We start from the raw sequence: 22,645 nt of genomic DNA on the forward strand, positions 1-22,645 counted from the left end.
AGACATTTACTCCAAATCATTTTCCAACACGGCTCTCGTTCCATGCAGCTGTTTCTTTCCACTGCTTCCATATTTACACAGTTGCTTTCCAAGAGAAGGTATGGAAAAAAAAAAAAAGCTTCTTTAAAGCTACTGGTATGAGGATAGGTCTTTTTAACTTATTTCAGGATGGTTTAGGCTGAGTAAAACCAGCAGATAGATCTTGACTTTGCTCTACCCCCAGGGCTCTTCCAGCAGGTGATGGACTGCAGCCCAGCAAGCAAGCGCTGCCTTTTATTCCTCCCCGAGTGCTGCCAAGGGGAGGTAGTGCAAGGGGGAAAATATATTTCCTTAGTGATTTTATAGCTTTTGTGGGTATTTGCTGCCTCCTTGTGACGGTACAAAGATGTATGGTGCTGTTCCTCTGAAATACAGGGTACTGTGGTGAGTGTTTTAGAAGGAGTTTTTATTAGTCCTTAATTGTTAATTCCTTTCTGTGCTTTCTTCAGAAAGTCTTGGCTGTGGTGCCAGAAGTGAGGCAGGCAAGAGAAACCCACGAAAGACTGTGGCACATACGATCTTGTGCAATGTTGCATTTTGGAAAGGGGATTTAATATAAGGATCAAGGTGAACCACTCTAGCTTTCTTCTCCAAGGGCGTAAATGAATATGTAGGGAGATGTCGTGTTCAAATCAACCAAAAATAAGAGGTCCATCCCTGGCGTTTACAACTCGCTGAGGTCACGTTTTTCCTAAAAAGGAGCCATCCTCATAGGAGTTCAGCATGTTTTGACATGTATCTTCGGTTTGGTGTGTATGTTTCTGGTGCTGTCTCTTAAGACACATGTGAATTAAGGGTCACCTACAGAAAGGTGGAGATCTCATTCACTTTGCTGGTTGTGCATGGCACAGAACAGCTTCATCTGTATGCCTGACCTCCCGAGAAACACCTCCTGAATGTAAATTTCTCTGAAATGGGTCTTTATAACACAGAGGTGCTGGAGATTGAAGAACCATCTGACCTTTTTCCTCTGCCCTTTGGACGTCCATCTCCTTTCCCCAAATAAAGGGGTATCGAGGAGGTAGACTCGGACGAGCCGTGGCAGTAGGCATTGCCCCTAAGCTGCATCGAAAATGCTTTATCCTGAGACGAGACTTCTCGCTGGAGTCACGACGTGAACGCGATTGCTTGGCAGGCGTTGCACTTTTGCAGCCTGTCCTAGGGACTCCTGCAGATGTTTTGAATATTGTTGTTTTCATGGTTGAATTATATGTGGAGCCAGGAACAGTTTTCCCCGCTGCCTTGAAGATTTTGTTTTATTTCCACCCTCTGTTTGTACATTGATGTTAAGATGTTACTGAAAACAAAGCAGACCAAAGATTTAGCTCATGGTCTTAGCTGTGCTGGTTTTGCATGAATACATTTTGGATTTTTTTTTCTCTTCAGGGAGCACTGTCCTCCTTGGGCCTCAGAGATAAAGCAAACGTTGCACCTTAGAAAGACTTTAGGTTTCTTTGAGGAAAAGGGAGCTTAAAGAAGAAAAAAAAAGCTTACCAAAGCCATTGAGTAAGTGTGGTGGCATTCATGCCGTGGGGAGCTAACAGGAGTCCCAAGATAAATGTGGGCACTCGAAAATTTTGCCAGTCCATCATTCACTTGCTCCTGTTCAGGTGTGGCGAAAGGGAAAATCCATCTAGTCCAAATGTGACCTTGTCCAGGAGAGAAATACTGTTCCCAGGTGGTACGAATCGTCTGCTATTGCGCTTAATACAGTGGCAGGGAGCTTCGGGAAAGAAAGGGAAAGCTGAAGGTATGAAATCCTTAATCATCAATAATGCATGTTAGCTTCTTTACCAAAATAGCAATTGAAGATTTAATGTATACGCTTTACTAGTTAATGGGAGCACGTTGTTTTTTACTGCAAAAGTCAGTAATAAACCAGTACCTCTCAAAAAGGAAAATGAAATAGCCGTTAAAAGGGCTTGTCTAAACTGTTTGTGTTTGCAGAAAAATGGCCAGGCTTTTACAGTGAAATGATGTCAGATTTTAACATTTAGAGAAAATGTGGGGGAAGTGATTTGGAATACATACTTCTTAAAATGAAAAAGGGCAAACAAATCTCTCCATGATCCTGCTTAAATTTATAAAAAAATAGGCACCGTAGGAGTCTTTAAAAGCTGTGCAGATGTTTTAATGCTGAAGTCACACAAGTGCCAATTTTTTAATATCGTATCCTATATGATAGTAAAACATATTTCTGTACATATCTAAGCTTGAAAAATATAATCACATTGCCTAATGGCTGCTCCTTGAGCGTTTGGTGCTCGATCACACGCAGTTTTCATAATATATAGGCTATGGATAGTGATATGTAATCAGGAACAGGCTCTCCTCCTTCTGCATCTCGGGGAATGGTTCCTGCTGTCTGTCCTTTTCTTAATGATAAATTTCCACGTCTTTGCATTACTCTCTGCTAAAGAATTTGCGCTGTAAAGTAGGATTCCCAGTTGCTGAAGTAGTGCTTCAGGACAAAATCTGCGGCCCCTCACAGCTCGTATGAGGCAAACGGCACGGCATTTACGAAGAGAGGGAACAGCAGGGAACCGGTGGGGTGAGATGAGATGCCATCCATCATCATAAGCTGGGTTTTTTCGGTCAGCAGTGCAACAGTGGCTTCATGTCCAAGTAGAAGAGGTCATCATCGGCGTCGTGGACGTTTGTATGAGGAGGATGGGAGAGCACGGTGGAAACCACAGCGTTGTTTGGAAATAAGAAATTTGGGCATCTGCAGAAAGGATTGATTTTTGGAAGCAGGGCTGGATTTGTTTTCGAAGGCAGGGAATATTGAGCGGTCACAGTCTTTCTCCCACTGTAGTCTTTCTTGTGTGGCTGTGGGTCTCCATTGGGAGCCCCAGAACGGCGAGAACCGAGCCGTGCCCAGAGGCAGGGAGAGGGGCACGCCAGTTCCCCCTTCAACAGAAATCCCTGTTCAAGCATACAGAGCACAGCGGTCGGCGTAAATAGTACGCTTTAGGAAATAAGTCATCTATTCTGGTTAATCTTCCTTTAAGTGCTCACTTTAAATATACGCTAGAGCACGGGGAAGGAGGTTTGGAGACATTTTCTCTTCCCCGTCAGTGCGGTGCTTGATAAGAGAGGCTTTCACTGGGGTTCAGATGTACAAACGGAAAAATTTTCATCTTAGAAAGCTTGCTTGCCTTGAAGTTGCTCATTAAGTATTCAGTGTGATAATATCATAACTGTCAATAAAGTCGGCTTTTATTATTATTATTATTATTATTGTAACTACTTTTTGTTAAATCTGCTTCTTTGCATTTTCCCTAGCAGCTGATAAATCTATTCATCCTTTTCTCCTCTTTAGATTTAAGGAAAGCAATATAGATTTGAGGAAATCAAGAAATGCCTATAGTTCTGCAACAGCCAGTTAAAAAGGATCCAACTACTATACACTTAATCAATTTTCTCTGCTTTTTTCAAGGCTTTTCTTTTTTGGGTTATCCTCTCACTTTAAGTATTGCCAAAGATAGTCAATACTAGCTTTTCCAATTTGATTAAATCTTTCGGCCTTACTGTTCCAATTTCCTGGTGAAAATCGGTGGATGTCGTGTAAGGAGGTCAAATAGGTAACTTTGGAACAAGTTTTCTGTGAAAATAGATGTACATCATTCCTCACCAGGCGTCATGAGCACTGAACTGTGGAAAACACTTTGCACTGCTGTATTATCTTCCGTCATAGTACCTCTAAGTATTATATGACCATTTAGTCTAGTTTTTTTGATTTGCTAGAGTTTTTCAGCTGCCGTTATGTTATGAACAAGGACAATAAACTATTTTTATTTTTTTTCCTTTACAGTTGTTTCCTGTCTTTGCTCCTGGTGGCAGCTGTGGTTTGGAAGATTAAACAAAGTTGCTGGGCATCGCGACGAAGAGAGGTTGAAATGACAAAATTGAATGCTATCTCTTAAATGACTTTTTTTATAGTTGTTCTCTCTTGTATTTATTCACATATGCATAGCATTAACCTTCAGTTAAGGATAAGCTCCACTAATCTATAAATGCTTCTGTTTGGGGATTTATAATAGTGTACAGTCGATTACAGTTTCAGTGACAAATGATGCTATTTTAGTATCCTGATGCTGCAGTTTCTGTGAAGCACAAAAAAATAGGGGTGAATGTCCTGTGTTCCCAGAACTCGGTTTCTAGAAGCGTAAATACAAACCGCAAATTAGGAGATTCTTTACATCTGTTTCAAAAGAGGAAGTTTCTGCGCTGAACCTCTGAACCACATTAGCTCCCGCTTTAATCTGTTAAAAACCAGGCTAATACCCATTTTCAAATTAAAAGCTTATCTAAATGTTTTGGGGTGGTTGGTTTTGGGTTTGTTTTTTGTTTTTTTTTTTTTCTTTTCCCTCTGGAACATAGTAGTATAAGAGAAGGGTGGGAGAAGCTACCCACGATTTGGAAAGCTGTAGTGTGCTACTTAAAAAGGCAACTTCTAGTGCCAGAGCTTTCTCCTCTTCACGTAGCCATGGACCATACCAGCGTCCCAACTCTTTCTTGTTTGCAGCACGTAAAAAAAAATGTGTGCTTTATACTCCCCAAACTATAGTTCCTCCTTGTTTATTATACCTGATGCATTTGGTGATTATTTTTTTTTTTTCACCACCCTTTTTTCCTGCTTCTCAATTGAAGCTAATTTCATGTTACACCCAAAGCACGCAGGGTGACCGAGGTAGGATGGCCAATGTGCTGCCCCTCAATAACATAAAGAATGTGTCCTTATTTCGCATTTTTAAGCACAAATGCAGAAATGTATAGTAGACCCGTGTAGAGAAGCAAGTCCTGTGTGCTGCAAGGCAGACGACCACATGTTCCTGCGGTTTTCTTGCTGTGGAAAGCACTAAAACCGTGGAAAGCAGAGCCCTGTATAATGTACAAATATAGCAGAGTTTAGGCTGGCCTGCACCTGGGATTATTTTTAGGAGCTTTGTCTTGTGCAATTTGTTTACTTGTATGCAAAATGAGAGAAGCCAGACTTTATTCAGGTGAGTTTCTATATGTAAGTGTCTATATGTCATCACCCAAGACCAGATGTCTTTTCCTAAGGAGTGAACTGTGTTTCTACCCTCTTTTGGATTTTAGGGTGAAATCTGCCCATTCCCATAGATTTTCCTCCCAGCTGTCCTGCTGGGATGAAGCTCTCGGCAGTTGCAGGCACCCAGCCGTGTAACTGTTCTATTCAAGGGTATTTTATTCTTATGTAGTAGTTGATCAAGAGTATTATGGGGATTAATTTTTACAGTGCTGAAATTCTTTGCAAGTGCCCATTTCTTGCATATCTTTGGAATATCTGTATCTGGTTGTACTCCAGTGCAGTAGTGGGAATAGTATAAATTTATTTAATCTGAAAGATCTCCTTTCTAATAATAAAGCAGGATGATGTCTGATAACTCTTTTCCTCTTCTTCCTCTTTCTGCTTCAGATGTTTTTACTCTTACTAGTGAACTCAAATGCATAATATACTCAGTGGTTTTCAAACAGATAACCCTTAATCTTTGAAATAATATAAGTCTTTGAGGTTTTTCCATATTCTCTAAAGGTAGATAAATTTTGACTAGGGCGGCTGGTTTTTTCCTTCTCATTTTCTTGGCAGGAAAGTAAGCTGGAGTCAGCGTAACGTTCCCTGTTGGCTCCTGGGGTTAAATGTTATCTAGGAATGTATGAGGAATATAGACTGAGCAGTAAATACCGTGCTTTGGAGCTCAGTTAAAATATTTTAGCAGTGGCCTAAATGAAAAATGTCTCTATAAATTAAGTTACTTTCAGTCTGACGCATGTTTTAAGGAAAAAAGCTGGAGTACTAGCAACAGACTGCTGTGTTTTAGTCTAAACTCAGTGTACACGTGTGGCTATTTGACGGGCAGTTCATCAGCCTGTTCTTTTCCTGGCAGATTCCTGTCTTTTGCTGTTACTTGTTTTGCTCCTTCTTTGCATCTAGTGACTCTATCTTGTAGTTCATAGATCTCTGCTATTCCATTCCTCTTTTGTTAGAAATACTTGTAAAACTTGAGGAAACTCTTTTAAATATTTGCCATGCCATTATTAGATACACTAATAAAGACAGTCTCCAGAAACAAAAGGCTGCCCAAAAGTTCTTTGACTTTTTGATATTATCTAAGATGATTTTATAGCTTGCAGGATTTTTTTTTTTTTATTCAGACTCTCAATAAATCCTATCAAGGCTCCCTTTAAACATTAGTAGTTAAAATAATGATTGATACAATACTGCAAGTTTTAAGTGTACTCAAGTTTATCCATTTGTTGTTCTGAAGATGGCTTTGAAACGTGTGACTTTTAGATTTGCCATTCTTCCTTTGGAAGTGGCTGTTCTCTTTGGTTTTCTCCATTACCCTTACAGGAGTCTTGGATGACAGAGTTTGCAGGCTGGACTGGGAAAAACAGATTTTGTTTTATCGCTCCCCCCCCCTATAAATGCTGACGCAGTTGATGGAGACCAGCTCCTCCCACCATATTACAACTTAAAGGCAGGACAGAAGGAAAGGTGATTAAGCAGCAGTGGCAGGACACCCAATTCAGGCAGCATATTGTAAGGTTTAAGTTAATGTATGCCGCAGCCTTGGAGGAAGATACTCCTCTGGTTTGGGCTATATTTTTAGAAGGAGTCAAGTTACAGTCGCCTGTCTCCCGTGGGTTGTGCTGTAGTAATTCTGCGCTTGTTCTCTAATCTCAGCCCAAAAGTAAGTAAAATATAATGCAATCTGCAGGTAATTCCCAGCTATCAATCACTTCTGCTTCCAATATAATCACTGCAAGTGCCTAACTTCTTATCGCAGTGCAGAGTGAAAAGTAGATAGCTGAAGCTTAATCTGAGATATGTATAGGACAGAAAAGGGAGCGCGTTGAAAGGTCTAGTAGTCAAAATTTTGCAGACGGTATTGCTTGGAAAATGTGCTGGGAGAAGTTGTACAGCTGTGCTTGGTGTATCACGTTAATGGAACAGAGCAGCAGCATTTGGTTGAAACTAAATTTGCATTACTCCTTACTGAGAAAGCAGTGTACTACAAATCCAGAATCTATATCAGGATCTTGTAAAATACATAAGATTCTCCTGATTTTTTTTTTTTTCCATTTCTACAGCTACTCCTCTCTGACCAGCTGCTTGCACATGTCAGTGCTGATGTTCCTCAGCCTTCTGGCTAAAGGGCCTTTTGGGTGTGCAAACAGGGCGTAGCAAATGTGTAATTGTAGGAAAATGAGTCTGAGCACTGAGCAAAAGTTCAGGACTTGCGGAGTATAAAACTTGACCTGAAGTAAAAATGGGAACAATTTGTGTCATATCAGGCATGGAGGAGATGGGGTTGTAAATTGTGTGTTTATTCCCTCTCCAGTGAGCACCAAGTTTAAGTATCTTCAGACATCTTAAAGAGGGAAAATGGAAATAAAAAGGCAGCTTTTATAGGAGGCTTAGGGTGAGGTGAATGACATTAGGAAATAGGCATAGGAAACCTTTCTGTCTTGTCTCTAGAAAATGACACGTTAAATGTATCAAGGTGGTAATAGAGAATAATGCACAAAATACGAGAGTGGCATTAGAAATTTAATATGCTCATCTGCTGTCGTGAATTTTCTGTCCAATTTTTTTATTTTAGCATCCAAATCCTATTCTCTTCATCTTCAGCCTGCTTCATCTTCTACACTTTGAGCGAGAAATAGCTCCTCTTAACATTTCCAGCAAATGGAGCGTGGATGGTGATTTGGCCGACCCAGTGTAACTGTCTGCATGAGGGTCAGCTGGATCACTCTCCGTGCCCCATCGGGATGTGTTCGGAGCATCAACACCAAGCACGTACAGAGATAACTAAATTTGGGTGTCTAGAGCTCAACTGCAGCCTTAACATACGTAAAATTGTCTACATTTTGCCTCCTTTCTTGCCAAGACTATCCAGGACTGAACGTTTTTACTCTTGTGCACTGCCCAACTTATTCAGGATGGGGTTTTTTGTATTGATTTACTGCAGGGATTATCTTTCTTCTCCCTGACCTCATTGCTGAAACCTTTTTCTCTCCCAAGTGTATTCAAAATGTAGCAGCGCTTCTTTTTTCACTGGCATCCTCCGCTGTAACATCCGTGAACACTGAATACCATTTAGGCAGGTGGATTTCTGGGTTCATTTTTACAGCAAAGACTTTCCAAGAGATGCGTGCTGTGTATTATTTATTGCCCTGCCTTCGTTTTCTTCCCCTTCCTGCTCTCACTTGTTAGTATTTCATTGATCTCATATCTTCTCTCTCAGACCGTGATTTAGGGCATCCTTTGTCAAAGAACAGGATTCAGGATTGGAATATTTTCAAACTGTAACTGTAAATCAGGGTCTTCATCGCTGTCTAGAGTCTCCAGTGGTGGTTTGGAAGGATCTGGTATCAGCCTTATGTGGGAACATTAAAAGGTCAGGCTACAAATGTCCCTAGATTTGAGCAGTCCCAGGTGCTTTGGAGGGCTTGTAAGAAATGAGATGTGCTGGTGCCGAAATTTGCTGCTGTATTCTCTGAGCTCCCAGCAGTCGTTTGACATGTAGACCTTCTTGTTCGATAGCACCAACAGCCCTATTCGGTGTCTGTCAGCTGAGAAAAAAATATGAACTTGTTGGTGTAGTTTGTAGAGGAAACACGAATTGGAGGAGTGAGAAATTGTGGCAAGCAGATAACTTCTAAGGAGGTCTAGATTACATGGTTAGCATACTCAGTTGTCTCATTACAGTGTGAAACGTAAGCCTGTGTATGTATTTTTTAAACAGGTAAGGTGGGTTTACTTCCCAGAATACCTGTTCCCTGGACAATAGACTGAAATGATGGTGGCTGTAGTGATTTAATAACCGTACATAAATTCCCAGTTTCTGCATTTATAAGGAGAGTAATAAAATAAGAGCATAGTGTCAGTATTATGTGTAGCCAGTTATTGGAGTACTGTGTCCACTCATCTCAGCAATGTCTTGGGTGTTACAGATGGTACAGAACAACACTGCAAGATTAATTTGTTATCTGGAAGATAAGCGAGAGACTAAAGCGTCACAAATTACTCATTTTATCCAAGGAAGAACATATTGAGATTTGATGATGTGAGTCAGTGTCTGTGAAAAGGAATCATAGAAGATTCATGATGGGATGAGGGTCTTCTAAACGATCAGCCAAAGGCATAACACCCAGTGTCTGCAACTGGGGGTAAAAAAAGTCAAAAGCTGTTTTGTTTTTCTCCTCTTTTTAATGGCAAGAGTAGCAATGCCAACAGTTTTTGGTGTTTTTTGGTTGGGTTTTTTTTTTTTTGGAAGCTTGGCTCTCAGAATTTGAGTGCTTTTGGAACGATTTTTTCTAGGTCAATCACGTGGTGCAATTTGGTAGCTCGTACTATGCAAGAGGTCAGATCAAATAATCGTACCTTTCCGCTATCCCTAAATTTAAAATCTATGAATGGGAACCAACTCATAGTGCCTGCAGGCTTTTTCCAAAATACAGACGCTGCATGCTCTCTACAGTGATCTGTGTGGCTTTGGTCGCCAACTGAAGGAAATTGTAGCAGAAATAAGAGATGCCCTGAAAAGGAAAAATATCCCCAAATATTAACGTTGACAAGAGATTCCAGCTTAGGGGGAAATTGATGGTCCGTTTTTGTTTGAACATGCTACTGTCACTTCTGTGCCTAATTGAGCTCATCTCTGGTTGAACTTGCAGATGGACAGTTACAGCTGACCATTTGTAGCTTTAATATGTCCATGCGGGACACCATCATATCAGGTTGGCCATCGCATCCGCAGTGTTGGCATCCAGCTGAGCTCTTCTCACGTAGTCTTTAGTGGTGTTGCCGCTAGAGAATTAAGTTGGTTTTAGCATATCCCAAAAAAAACAACCGTTGGCCAGCGTTTGCGATGATGAAGCTAGACTATCAAGTCTAGCTCTAGGAGAGGTCAGCCTCATTTAAAAAAACCCCACAAGTGCATGTATATTGAAGCTGTTGTCGTTTCAGACTCCTAGGTCTCTCTCTGATGATAGGAATCAGTGGCACAGGTATCTAATTTAGCTATTTGGAAAAATCAGGGAGAAAAGCAGTGTTGTGTAATTATGCTAGAAGAGCTCTAGTCAATCAAAGGTGCACTCTGCTATTGTGTAATTATCTGGTATTGGTATATATTTTGGTCTGCATGGACTATATGCTTCTGGTCTTTTAAAAAATGATACCTTATTCTTATTAAAGGTCAGGTTTTCTGTGCCCCCCTACTGGGCATGATTATGATGAATAACTTACTTATCTTAATCAGCCCTGAATTAAATATCTTCTGTCATTTCAGCATGAGGCAGCTTCCCAGCAGCTTTGCTTTCTGGTTTGTTATAGTTTTGAAGTGTGGAAATGCCTGTTGAGAAACATTTGAACATTAATTCTCTTCTCCTCTCTCTTTCAACATAGCCTGCAAAGTCAGTTACAAAACTAATTAGCTAACATTAATATGTGCACTGCTCTAGGGGCTTAAAAACTTAATTTTCAGTGATGATGGAAGCGTCAGAGAAAATTGTTTGTTTGTTGACTTACATGGTAGTTAATGTAATTGTAGCTAAATGCTTTAAATCACTTATTTCTGAGACAATGTGGCTCATCTTCGTGCAATATTTATATCTTGTACGTTTATTTCTTGGCTGATGCCCCTCTTTATTTTGTAGGTAACTCCATTGTCTTGTCCCCTTTCCCCCAAGGTCACCGAGTAACTGTAACGTAAAGCAAAGGTTCCCACACCAGAATATATACGTTACTTCAGAGTAATGCACGGTGATGCCTGAGCACCCGTCAGCGCTGGCCACGCGGACACGCAGCTCCATCTAGCTGCCATTGCCACCACCACGGGGAAGGACACCTTCTCCAAAGGCCCTTGGGAACCCCGGGAGGGTGATGTCCCCTTCCCACGCCGGCTGTCAGCAGCCTGAGAGCTGCAGTTTTGGCAGATGTCATTACAGGAGAGCTCTGGGACAAGTTCTCCGGACGAGGTTTTCTAAGTTAGTCGTGCCTGGGAATAGGTAGTTGATAGTTTATGTGCATACACAAATATGTATTTGGGCACAAATGGGACGAGCCACCTTCTGAATTCAAATGAAGCTCTTGCAGCAATTTAGGATGTGCAGGAATAAGCTCGAAATGCCACTCTACCAGTGCAACCACTCTACCCAGTATGTTCTGGAGGGACAGGAGGTCCTCTGACCTCAACAAAATTGCTGTGACTCTGGTTAGCAAGCGGCCAAGTCAGAGCTAATGAGTCTTGCTGGGAGAATTTTGTTACCCTTTGCTCAGTGCATGCAGCGGGACCTTTAGATATTTGATTGGGTTGTGTGTTCTATATGTTGTGCAGAGCCTTGGAGGGAACATGTAAGAGGACTGACAGACTTGAATAATTTTGCAGAATTAATGCTATTTAAAAGACAGGTCAGGAAGGAGGAGACAACTTTGTTCTGTTAGTTTAGCTTCGGTTCAAGGGGATGAACAGCAACCGGAGTTGCTGAATCCACACTGGAGACGAACATCTTTATGCTCTGCGTGGTAGAGCGCCACGTTTTGGCTTGATACAGGAAAACCCCAAATATTCTGTTCTGCTCCAAAATCTTTGTTTTTTCTAAAAGTCTTAAACAACAAGGGTACAAATTGGTTTGTTTCCTTATCTTCTTTATCTTTCTTCTCTTTCCGTGACACTGGAGCTGTTACTCTCTTAAGACTCTGTGTTGTTTGTGAGGTCTCTGGCTTTTGGCCCATTGGACCAGTTTATCGTTGCAATACAGACAGGGTGGTGGTTCAAAACACACAGCTGATTTCAGAGTCTCCTGGTTTTTAAAGTTGGCTATGGACAGCATGGAGAACGCAGCTGGTGATTTTGCTTGTTCATAAGAGAGTGAAGCTTGATTTTTTTCCATGGTGGTACAGAAATACAGCAGCAGAGACCCAGTTCAGCAGGAGGTTGATCATAGTCTTAGCTTTGGAGCACCATCTCAAATTCATTGCAGGCTCGAAGGTTGTAATACGAATCCTCAAAGGATGACCTTTAATCGTACTTGTCTCATCAAATAAAGGAATGTGGAGCTCGCTCTGTTGAAATATCTTCAGGAAAAGTTCCTCTAAAGCTGAAATGTTATCTCCTGAGGATGCCCAGAGTAGCTATACTTCTAAAAACAACAACCTATGGGTCCAGAAAGATCTGCATTTCAGAAATACCTTGAGAGATTAGATCTACAAATTTCCTGGAAAAATAACCCGTTGAGAAGACTATTGCTCTTTTCTGGCTCCCCTTGTTAAAGTTTACATCCTTTGACTGGTGTAATGGTACCAGACATTCCTGCAGATTCCCTGCCTGAATATGTCCGGTCTGCTGGAAATAACTTTGCTCCCTTTCTTGTGGGGTCCTGCTTGCTTTGCTTTTACTCTACCTTAAAATGAAAGCTCATCCGTGCCCATTGTTCCCTTAGCACACCCATGGTTTTTGACTTTCTACTTTTTTCCTTCTCATCTCTGTTGAAAACTGAGGTGAAATACTCATGTAAAAACTTGAGGTCATTACAAATTCTAGATAGCTGTTTTGCTTAGCTTTTTTTTAAAGCCCTTCTTTATAAGGAGCAAATAAAATCCAAAACGTGTGGCTTGCTTCTGGAAAAATCAGCATCCTTTCATGGCTGAAAATATCAGAGCCCCATCCCGAAAGGTACCGTAGCCCTGTGCTCATAAAGAGACTCTGCAGGGGGCAATTGCTGAGATGGATGGTAGCAGGATGGTTATACAGAGACCGGTGACTGCTTTATTATCGTGAATAAAATGTTCAGCCTTTTCTTGTCAGAAAACACAGCATAGGTTATATTAGTCAATTAACCTGGTAACCTGAATAGCTGTTTTTCTTTTGCGTGAGAGCCTGTGCTACTGCATGAAAAGGTTTTCCTCAGTTCCTCTGGCGGTTTTTCTCCCATCAGTAACACACTATTCATTTTGGATTATCCATTACTCAACGTGTATGAATTTCAAGAATCACTGGTATGAAACACTGCATTTCGGCACCGTTCGCTCCTGGATTTGCACCTCTAGTCCTGGGCACTGGGAGATGAGCAACCTCGGTGGTCTTCCCACCTCCTTGCTCTTTTTCTCTTCCACTGTAGACTGTTGAGTTTGTTTATTGTCACGTTCTCTTAGCGTCTGGTTGACACCAAAACTTTCAGGCGTTGTTTCAACACTTCCCGTTCTGCAATTGTTTCAACTTGCGGTTTTCTTGGACGGAGTTTTTCTACTGATAGTGGGGGAAAAAAAACCCCCCAAAATCAATGCAAATAAAAGTTGTGCAAGTTCTCACAGTTTGCTGTTACTTAAATATTAAAGGCCAGCGGTATGTTCCAATACACGCTTTTTGATGTGTTTTTATTGTAAGCCTGTCAAACATTTTGCCTTTAAAATCCTCTTCAGACCTAAGTGATTTAAAATATTCCCAGGTTGTCCTATTAATTGTGTGATCTAGAAACCAAAGGTTTGCTTGAAAGAGTATTGAGGTTCATTATTTTAAATCTCAGAAAGCCAATCATTAGGAATGAGGGTAAGCCTGGTTCTGGGATATCTTGATGTTAACTGCTGCTGATTTCTAATGACATGCTCAACATCTTGGCTAGGGAAATGCCACGATTTCTCCCTTACAACATAATAAAATCTTTTAATTAAAATTTTGACACACCAAACAAATATCGAAGGATATATACGTGCACAGATTAAACAGGCACAGTGCGTGCCCTGGGGAAAAGAGTGACATTCTGGTTACAGAACAATTATTTCTCAAATTTATTCTTAATTTTGCAGGGGGGGGGGATTTGTAACATGACTTGTGCTACACCAGAAACTGATGTTAGGAAAAGGACGTTCTCCCTTAGGCATTTGCTGCTTTGGTTGCAGCTTGGACCTTTGGTTTTACCTGTTTGGCCACTGTTACGCTGAGAGTCAGCTGGCTTTGGGACAAGCCTGAAGGCGATGGCTTTTCTTGGCCAGTTCAGAAAACGAAGACAATAACGCTGCTGTCAGCATTCCTTTTCCCACTGCTCGTGTTGTAGCACATCTCTGCCTTTGCAGCGCTGCTCGGGGTTTTATTTCTTGAAGCTACTATTGACTTCAATAGGAGTCATGTTGCCAAATTGCATATTTTCTTTAGTAAACTAAACTTCCTTCAAAGAGCTAATAGCTTTTAGTTCGTAAGTCTCTTGGACGTCTTCATCAGGACAGCTTGTTCTTTGATTTTATAGCCATTAAACAAAGCGCTTTATGATAGCTGAAGGGGACAATTGCAGGAACAACAACCCAGCAATCTGTTTCACACTTGCTTTAGTCTGCAATCTGCTGGTGTGCTTTAAATATTCGAAAACTCCTCGCATTCTTTCACCCAAGTGTGAGTTAGACACAAGTTTGCTTGCAAATGCTTAGTACAGCTCTGTTGGTATGAATTCGTTGGGGTTTTTTGCTTTGTGACTATCTACAATCTGCTCGAAAATGCTTCCCCCCCACCCTTTCAGAGAGTAAGCAAAACTTTACCACTTGCCTTTTACGGCAGTGAAATTTTATATTATTTTTATTAAACTGAGAGCCATGGAGGCTTATATACCCCCCCCAAGCTTGGTTGCATCGATCCCATCGTGCCTTCCTGCCTCCTTGCCTGAACCCCAAGCTCACAGAGACAATCTTCCAGTTTTCTACGCAAAAAAAAAAACCAAACCAAACTAAAAGATAACTTGGCAAAGAAAAGACCAGAGAAGGTTTATGAGTTCAAGAAAATGGTGATGTAATTGGCGTTGTCCAAACGAGTTGCACGCTGGATAGCAGCATCTTCCTTTTGCCTGTGTGCTGTGTCCTCTTCTGCTGTGCTAGATGGGGGTTATTTAGGGCACGCTGCATTTTGTGCTGTTTTCTTTAGCACTTTTTGAGTGCTGTAAATGATCGGTTAGGGCTTGGAGTGTCAAATTGCCCAAACTTAATGGGGAAATGTGGGTGGTGATGGTAGGAATTATAGAGGGCGTTTGGTAGTGGCTCAATCTTACGTAAAATAAGAGTATAACTAGTATTGCTGCAGCGAAGTAGTAATGCTAAATGCGTAAAGCTGAATACAACAGGTGGTTTTAGGCAGTTGCTGCACTTAAGGGTAAGACTGCTGGTTTTTTACACGCTTTACAAAGTGTATGCCTCTTCCCTTATTAAATAGGGGCACCGAGTCACATCAGACCCATTGCTTCTGGGAATTAGGGTTACGGCTTCTGCATCCACATATAGGTTGTGTAGCTTGCTGTTAGTATTAGAGATTAGCTGCTGAAGCCAAAAAGAAGCGTGTCCATAGCTCAGCTAAAATTGAAATGCTCTTTCCAGCCCAGCTGTATAAGAAGTGTCTTTTTTTGTGTTAAAAAAAGAGAGCTGCATCGTAATGCTTAAAAGCGCTTAAGAGGACAATAAAGAGATGTCTTGTGTCATGAAGGCTTGCAGAGATTTACCCAGGGAAAGGTTTTCTATTTTAATAAAACATATTGCAGCAAGGACATGTTTGCCATTTGATACATTTGCTGCATTCAGAAAAGAAACAAACAATAAAAAAAGATGATTATTCAGTAGGTGCCTGACAGCATTTTGCTAGTGCTGTTATAAAAAAATATCTAATTCTTTCTTACAGTAGCTATGTACTGCTGGTAGTTTAATTTTAAAACGGTCCCCACAAATCCTGCGGAGTCCTGTCATGCCCTGGACAGGTGATGACAAACAACTAGGGTAACACAGCTTAAAAAGTAAATAACTGCTTTATGGAGACTTAAGCACATGTGTTTTCCCTCACAAACGAGTCAGGCTAAGACTGGGCGTGTAGCTTTACTTGCAATAACTCGTTAAATTGTAGTAGCGTGAATATTTACAATAATCTGTCTGTACTCTTAAGCCCGTTAAAACACCAGGAGGTTATTTTTCCATATTCATTGTTACCCCTTTGTATTGGGTAAAACCTCTCAGATACATGTTTTTTTCATCTTTGTGTTGGAACAATATGATGATAATATTTTTCTGTTTATTAAATTAGCAACTACTCCGTGAGATGCAACAGATGGCAAGTCGCCCCTTCGCCTCCATCAACGTTGCCTTAGAAACAGACGAAGAGCCGCCAGATCTCATTGGGGGAAGCATAAAGGTGAGAGCTGGTGCTTTAGGATGATCCTTACCGCAATTAATCATGGATGCTTGTTTTAAATTGTGGTTAACGCAATAATCCCAAATTCTTTATTTGCTGTATACCTGCAAGAAACTGTAAGTTCGGGATGGCCAACAGATACCATTTTCATTTGCTTTTATCCCTTCAGGTATGCATTTACAACTTTTGGGCTGGTTTAGATAAAAGTTATACTGTGTGTAGGGTATGAGATTTTGTGTTTGCCTTGTTAGTTTTTACGCCTTGTAAATAGAGAAGAATGCGGCTTTACACAGTAGAACATTTGGCTAGAAATGGCTTTAGGTGCTGCAAATAGAAACCATTTTTCTGTGATATCTCAAAGCAAACAGGAATATAATCATGTCTGTGTACTGTAATAATGTTAACATATTTCTGATTATAAATATATGTTCAAATACGTCTTGTGATGCGCAAATAGGAGTGTGGAGAAATCATTGTCTTACACCAGGGTGACATGCTCTTAGACACAACATGTTTTATTTTTAGGAAAAACATTTAAAAGGAGACTAATGAATTAAAGGATCTTTTTGATGTGATGCTTTGGCTAGCAGACCTGTATACAAAAAGAAAAAATCAAGAACCTGAGAACACTGACTATTTTTGTTTCCTAAGGTAGCTGTTTTGTTTTATTTAGACTTCAGTTTTTTGGAAGTCTTCCTCCTTAGTCCAGGCACAAAGTTTCTCACCTTCTATTATTGTGACAAGAAAGTAAGTTATGTTTTTCTATAAAGAACATGTGTATTTTAATTATTGTAAAGCACATGAAAACAATCTAACCCCAGAACTCCCGTTTGGGGAGTCATAATATTTAAGTCTTGGCCTTAGTATCAGGAAATGCCACAATTAAGGTTGCCTGTATAGCTTTAGCTATTCCTTATTTATGTGTGAATATAGTCTTTCACGGCAAGTTGTAACACTTTTTCCCCCTGATTGGTGTCCTGCAGCATTTTCTGGGTGGACACTGCATAGAAGAAGCTTTTCAATATCTTGTCTTAGTTCCATTATTTGTTCTGGTTATTTACCATGTTCTTGGTGACTTTGAAATACACGCTTGTAAAATTGGATTGTCACTCAACAAATTAGAATGAGCCTTTTTTTGTTGTTGTTGTTGCTTCATTGAAGAAGTCATGGGATGTGTGTTGATGTTCCCATTGGGCTGGAGGCAGATTTGTGAGGCTGTAGCCTGGCTGCTGATAGTTTTGTGTTGCAGTCTGTCTGTCTGGGGGCATTTCCCTTCCCCTTTTTCTATTTTCTGGAAATAAGCTAACTAAAAGCACCTCTCCTGTAGGATCAGGCCAGAACAAAGCTGTCCTGAACTTTTTGATCTCTCTGAGAAGTTTGTCTGCACTCAAAAACTACAGAGAAGATAGTAAACTTTGGATCTCTTATGTTCTGATCAGTGTGTCATTTCTCCTCTTGTTCAGCCGGCAGTGCTTTTTCCTTCTTCATTTGGGCTTTGTTGTTTGCTTTCTCTTCCATACCTTTCTGCTTTTTGTATTCTTCTCTGTCTCTTCTTTGATTATAGGAATGTTGAACTCTTCTCTTTTGAAGTGCTTCCATAGACAGCACCACAGACAGGATTTCATCTTTTTCTCACTCGCAGCTAAGCTTCCTTGCCTTCCCATGTCTGCCGTGATCTTCCATATCTCACTTGTCTGACCTCCTTGGGTTGCTCAAGAACGGATGGAGAAGCCGGTTTTAAGCATAATAAATAAGACTGCGGACAGATGTCCTTTTTTTAGACCCAGAAATTCTTACCAACTGCTAATTGTCCCCTATGCTGATAACTCATACAAATGTTTCTTAATCAACTTCAAGCATAAATGAGACTGTGTGATTCAGGCAAATGGTGCAAACCTTGTACAGTGACCTAAAGCCAAGCAGGGAACGTGGACATAGACTGTTGTGCCAGCAGGTAACTTCGTCTGCTGGAAGATCTGGGTGCAGAACGAGGATGCTTTTCCATGACGAGAAGAGTCACGAGATTTTGAGGGGGTTTATATATATATATATTTTTTTTTTTAATCATCATGGAGGATTTGGATAGTGGATAAAAGTATGCATAAAAGTCTGGAGTGTTTCAGCAAAGTTGAAATCACATGGACAGGAGAGGAGGCTCAGGAAGCTTGTGGGTTGTGAGCAATTTAGGAAATGACCCTTCTGAGATAGTCTGGCCTGCTGGATGCTGCATATAAATGAATTTAAATAGAAGTGGAAAAGCAGTCTCAATATCTGTGGGGTCAGCTTCAGTTTTTTTCCTCATCCGTTTTGCACCTGCATGGGAAAAAAGCTCTCAGCAGGAGGGAGCTGCAGGAAGATGGGCTGGGCCAATACGGAATTGTAAAACTGCGTTTTTCTTTGTATTTCGTCTGTTCTTTAATTATTAGCCAAGAAAAGAGTTTCTATGTTGTTGGACCGTAAGCCATTCTCCAGTTACTGTGTCAAAATTTGAGAGCCTTCGTTTTAATGCAAGAAATCCAGACTTGTATTACCATAAATGCATTGATTTTTTTCTTTCCCCATGTGAATCAAAGCCTTTGGTTAATAACGAGTTTATTTGAGGGTTACAAAGGAGAAGTGGAAAATGGGATGTCTTGTCTGCAAGAGATTAATTTCCTTTTCCATTGTGCATAGCCCATTGGCAGCCAGTGTCAAGCTAGTTCCATCCTAAGCTAATGTTTTCCAGCTGGACAGTATTAGAACCGTGTTTTCAATTAGTATTTTTCCTGGGGTACTTAGAAGTAATAGAAAGTGATTTACCTGCAGGGAAACTATTCATATTACAGTCTGCAGCTAGGCAACGCGGAACTAGCTGCTTTGGTTTATTTCCTACTCAACAAATACCCACTGGATCGCAAATCTGCCACTGAATTTGCTTGGTTATTACAAAATCCATTGGCTTTTCTCTGCAGCTTTTTGTGCGTTTGGAGGTGCTGCATATCACAATTTTTTTTCAATTTTTTTCCCTGGATATTTGGGACTCATCCAAGTGTCTGAACTGGTATTACTGTAACTCCAGCTTTTTTAGGTCTTGTTATCTAATTAATCTAAGTCCTGTAGTTCTCTGTAGCCATTTTTAGAAGAAGCTTTCCTGAAGAATCTGGAAAGTTTATAATTTTGATATTGATTTCCAGGTATCTTGAAGTTGGTAAAGCCATGAAGTGAATGCTTGTAGATTCTTGGGAAAAACACATACACAGCATAGCAAGCAAATGCTTGGCTTGAGCAAAACACCTACAGGATCAACAAGAAAATTGTTGCCTTAGAAAAAAAGTATCCTTAAGTTGGAAAAAAATTGGCTTGGAAGCTTTTAGGGGATTTGAAAAACACTCTTGTAAAATGGAGCATTTGCCTAGTAGAGCTGGTCCGTAGAGCAGCCTTTGCTGTGCTGTGTTTAGGGATCCAACGTGCGAAGCCAGTGCTAAGAGGTGATTATTTTTGCATCCGCGATTGACAGGCTGTCCACATCTATAGTTGCCTAAATGGAGTGAGAAAAGTATTTGGTGAGCAAAATCCTTCTCAAGTTCATTTAGCATGTTCTGTACCTTCATGCCGACGTGCATTTAATTCTGCTGCGTTAAGCTTCTGAGGGCAAAATAGCTTCACTGCAAATCCTTAATCAGACATCAGCTCACCAAGCTGGCTGATTCCTTAAAAATAGCAGAAAAATTGATGGAAAATAGCATCTCACTCTGGTAATTAGTTTGCTTTGTTATGGAGGAAAGTGCTGTTGAGTGGTTTAAAGACTGCCAGAAGGTCCCATCTGTTCAAGAAGTACAGAGACGAAGTGGTGGGCTGATTTAGGAGTGGGCAAGGGATACCACAGATTTATATTTTCAGTCTATTTGTATTTTGCATCCAAGTGGTGCCCTTGTGAAATTCCTTTTACGTTGCAGTGAAGTTGCAACCGGCAGTAAGGAGCAGAGAAGCGAGAAGTTAGAAGTCCTGTGCCACAGGGCGATGGGTTTGGGGAAGCTGCAGGGGTACCGCTGCGGTGACGAATGATTTGAAATGAGGCATCGTCGAGCTCCAGCACTTCCACAGGGCGACTTCGTCTTAATTTTTACGTGTAGCTTTGTGTTGGGCTGTTTCATGCAGTGAGACAAGTTCAGTGAAGAACAGCTAAGGGCCAAGGAACTGATGGATTTTACAGCTTTTATCCTGTTCTGGTTGTCGCTCTTGATGACTCACTTCCCCCCTTTACATCCCATGTTATTGACCTGCTATTAGTCCATCAGATTCACTGATCGACCAGCTTCTGTGACCCCCCTCCCACCCAACTTCACTTAAAACGAGCTGGGTTAGCGTAAGCACAGCGAACACGAAGTTTCCCACTTGGCCGTGCCACCGAGCTGAGACTGGGGGTCCTCGTGCAAGCAGGGAGATTCGGAAGGCTGGCAGGTTTGAGCTGCGATACATAAATGTAGTCTTAAGTAGAAATGACCAGGCTATCGAGATGCATTAGAGGGGAACAGAGCAGGTTAGGGGTTTTCGGAGGTGGTATGAATAAGCTGAAAGGGAGAGTCATTCGTTATCCTCAAAAGCATAATAGTTGGAGGAAGGGGATGAAATTGAGGGGGGAAAACACAAACTGAATGTTCTTAATCTGATGTGGCATTTGCTGGAGGTGGTTCATGCACAGCCTTCGAGGCCAGAAAGGCTGGTTTTATTTCGCCTGACCTGTCTAACGCAGGCTGCTCGGGCTTGTTAGCTTGCCTTTTGAAATGCAATTTAATTTCTAATGCATTATTCCTGGGGTTTCTAGCATTCGCTGGTTCTAGGAGCTTTTCCTTGCATTAATGCTAAGGCGTTCAAAGCGTGTCAGTGTGTAGCTGTCTCCTTGTCTTTAGCAAAAGCACTTCCACTCATTAGACTTGGTCCGTGTGCGTGGGCGGATGGCAGGAGCCCTCCCGTTCCGTCACGGTGATGAGCGACATGCCACAAGAGGCAACATCCCAGCTTGTGCTCTATAGTCGGTGTTAATTCTGCTTATGCTGGCCCACTTTCTAATTCATGGAAAAGTGCGTGATCCCCTCTGAAGGAGCACCGTGCTAGATGGAGTTGCCAGTGGTAAGAAGGGAGCGTTATCTGGGCAGCCGAGGTGTGTAAAACAGATTAGCTGCACTAAAATTGCATATAGTCTGGCTGTGATCCATACTGTGAAAGCAACAACAAAAATACCTGATAAAACCTTCACCTAATGAATTATTTCCAGTTAACTACGGCCAGGTATCTTGGTTTGCTTTCTGTCGCAAAATTAGGGACTTGGGGGCAAAGTTTTGCCACTTCCATAATTTAATATGGAATATAAACATTTGGAAGGGAGCTATTATGAGATCAGTGGAGACATCTGTTAAGCCTGCCTTGTATTTAGGGACTATTTAGCCAATAATTGAGATTTAACTAGTTTGAGGTTTGAAGACTGTAAAGTTTTCAGCAGAATGGACCCTGATTTTAGCTGATACGGAGGAATTTGCTGGAGGGAGAGGAAGGAGCGCGAAGCTTCCCACAGGAGAGGGTTTTTCTAAGCTCTTTTTTCCCTCTAGTGCAAACGAGTGTCTCTTCTGATTGAAGTACTAATAACACCAGCAGCTTCTAAAAAACATTATCAGGGACCTATTTGCATTTCTTTATGCCAAGCAGTTGTTTTGTGTGTCTTGCGTTTGCAGTCTTCATCCAACTGTCCTATTTCGTTGGGGTTTTTACTTATACGTTTTCATGTGCAAAAACCAGCCAACTTGTCAAAAAGAACCAGAAAAATCCTGCCTCTTCACCCGTACAAAATCAAAATAAATATCTACCGTTGACCATATATATTTTGCCCGGATTTGCTACCCATGGCCTCGTCCATCCCATCCCCTCCCCGGGGCATCAGCAGGGAATTGAAGAAGAAGGGCGAGCGTTGACTTACGTGAGTGGCAATGCTCAAAGCTGTGACATGAGATTTTGTCATTTCAGGGTGACTGCTTTTGAAATACAAACTTGCCTAGCGAAATCCTTTCCTTCACTGAGAGCTTGTGTCTGTGTTTTGCTGGATTGACAAAGTGCACTTTAAAAGAGAAAGCAGTTGTTAAATGCAGTGGGAGCAAACTCGCTGCCCTGTGGAGGCTGGTTTGCGTATACACTCCCAGTTATTGGTAACTCAGGATGCTCAGATCTGTATTTTCAATTTCAGACCGTTAGCATTCATCTAAAGGCTTGAATATGATTTTTATTTAGTTCCTCACATGCAGGAACCCAGTGCTGGGGCTGAGTTGTGAGCAATTCATTCCCCAGCCCCTGTGTCACTTCCAAAGTAGATATCAGAGACAAGGTAAATATTTAATCTAGACTCATTTACTGCAAATTATTGCTGGGAGTTCATTCATCTCTACCTTGGA

At 41.2% G+C, this 22,645-nt stretch overlaps 1 protein-coding gene across 1 annotated transcript in view; it reads left to right on the forward strand.

Moving 5' to 3' along the window:
• The window catches only part of ATRN (attractin), a 155,089-nt gene that overhangs the window by 118,768 nt on the left and 13,676 nt on the right, over nt 1-22,645 (forward strand). Inside the window, exons 26-27 of the mRNA XM_052780838.1 lie at nt 3,854-3,932; nt 16,119-16,226. Coding sequence (XP_052636798.1) covers nt 3,854-3,932; nt 16,119-16,226 — 187 coding nt within the window. The remainder of the gene's footprint in view (nt 1-3,853; nt 3,933-16,118; nt 16,227-22,645) is intronic.

This window comes from Harpia harpyja, chromosome 2 (genome assembly GCF_026419915.1).
Source record: "Harpia harpyja isolate bHarHar1 chromosome 2, bHarHar1 primary haplotype, whole genome shotgun sequence".
Classification (NCBI taxonomy): Eukaryota; Metazoa; Chordata; class Aves; order Accipitriformes; family Accipitridae; genus Harpia; species Harpia harpyja.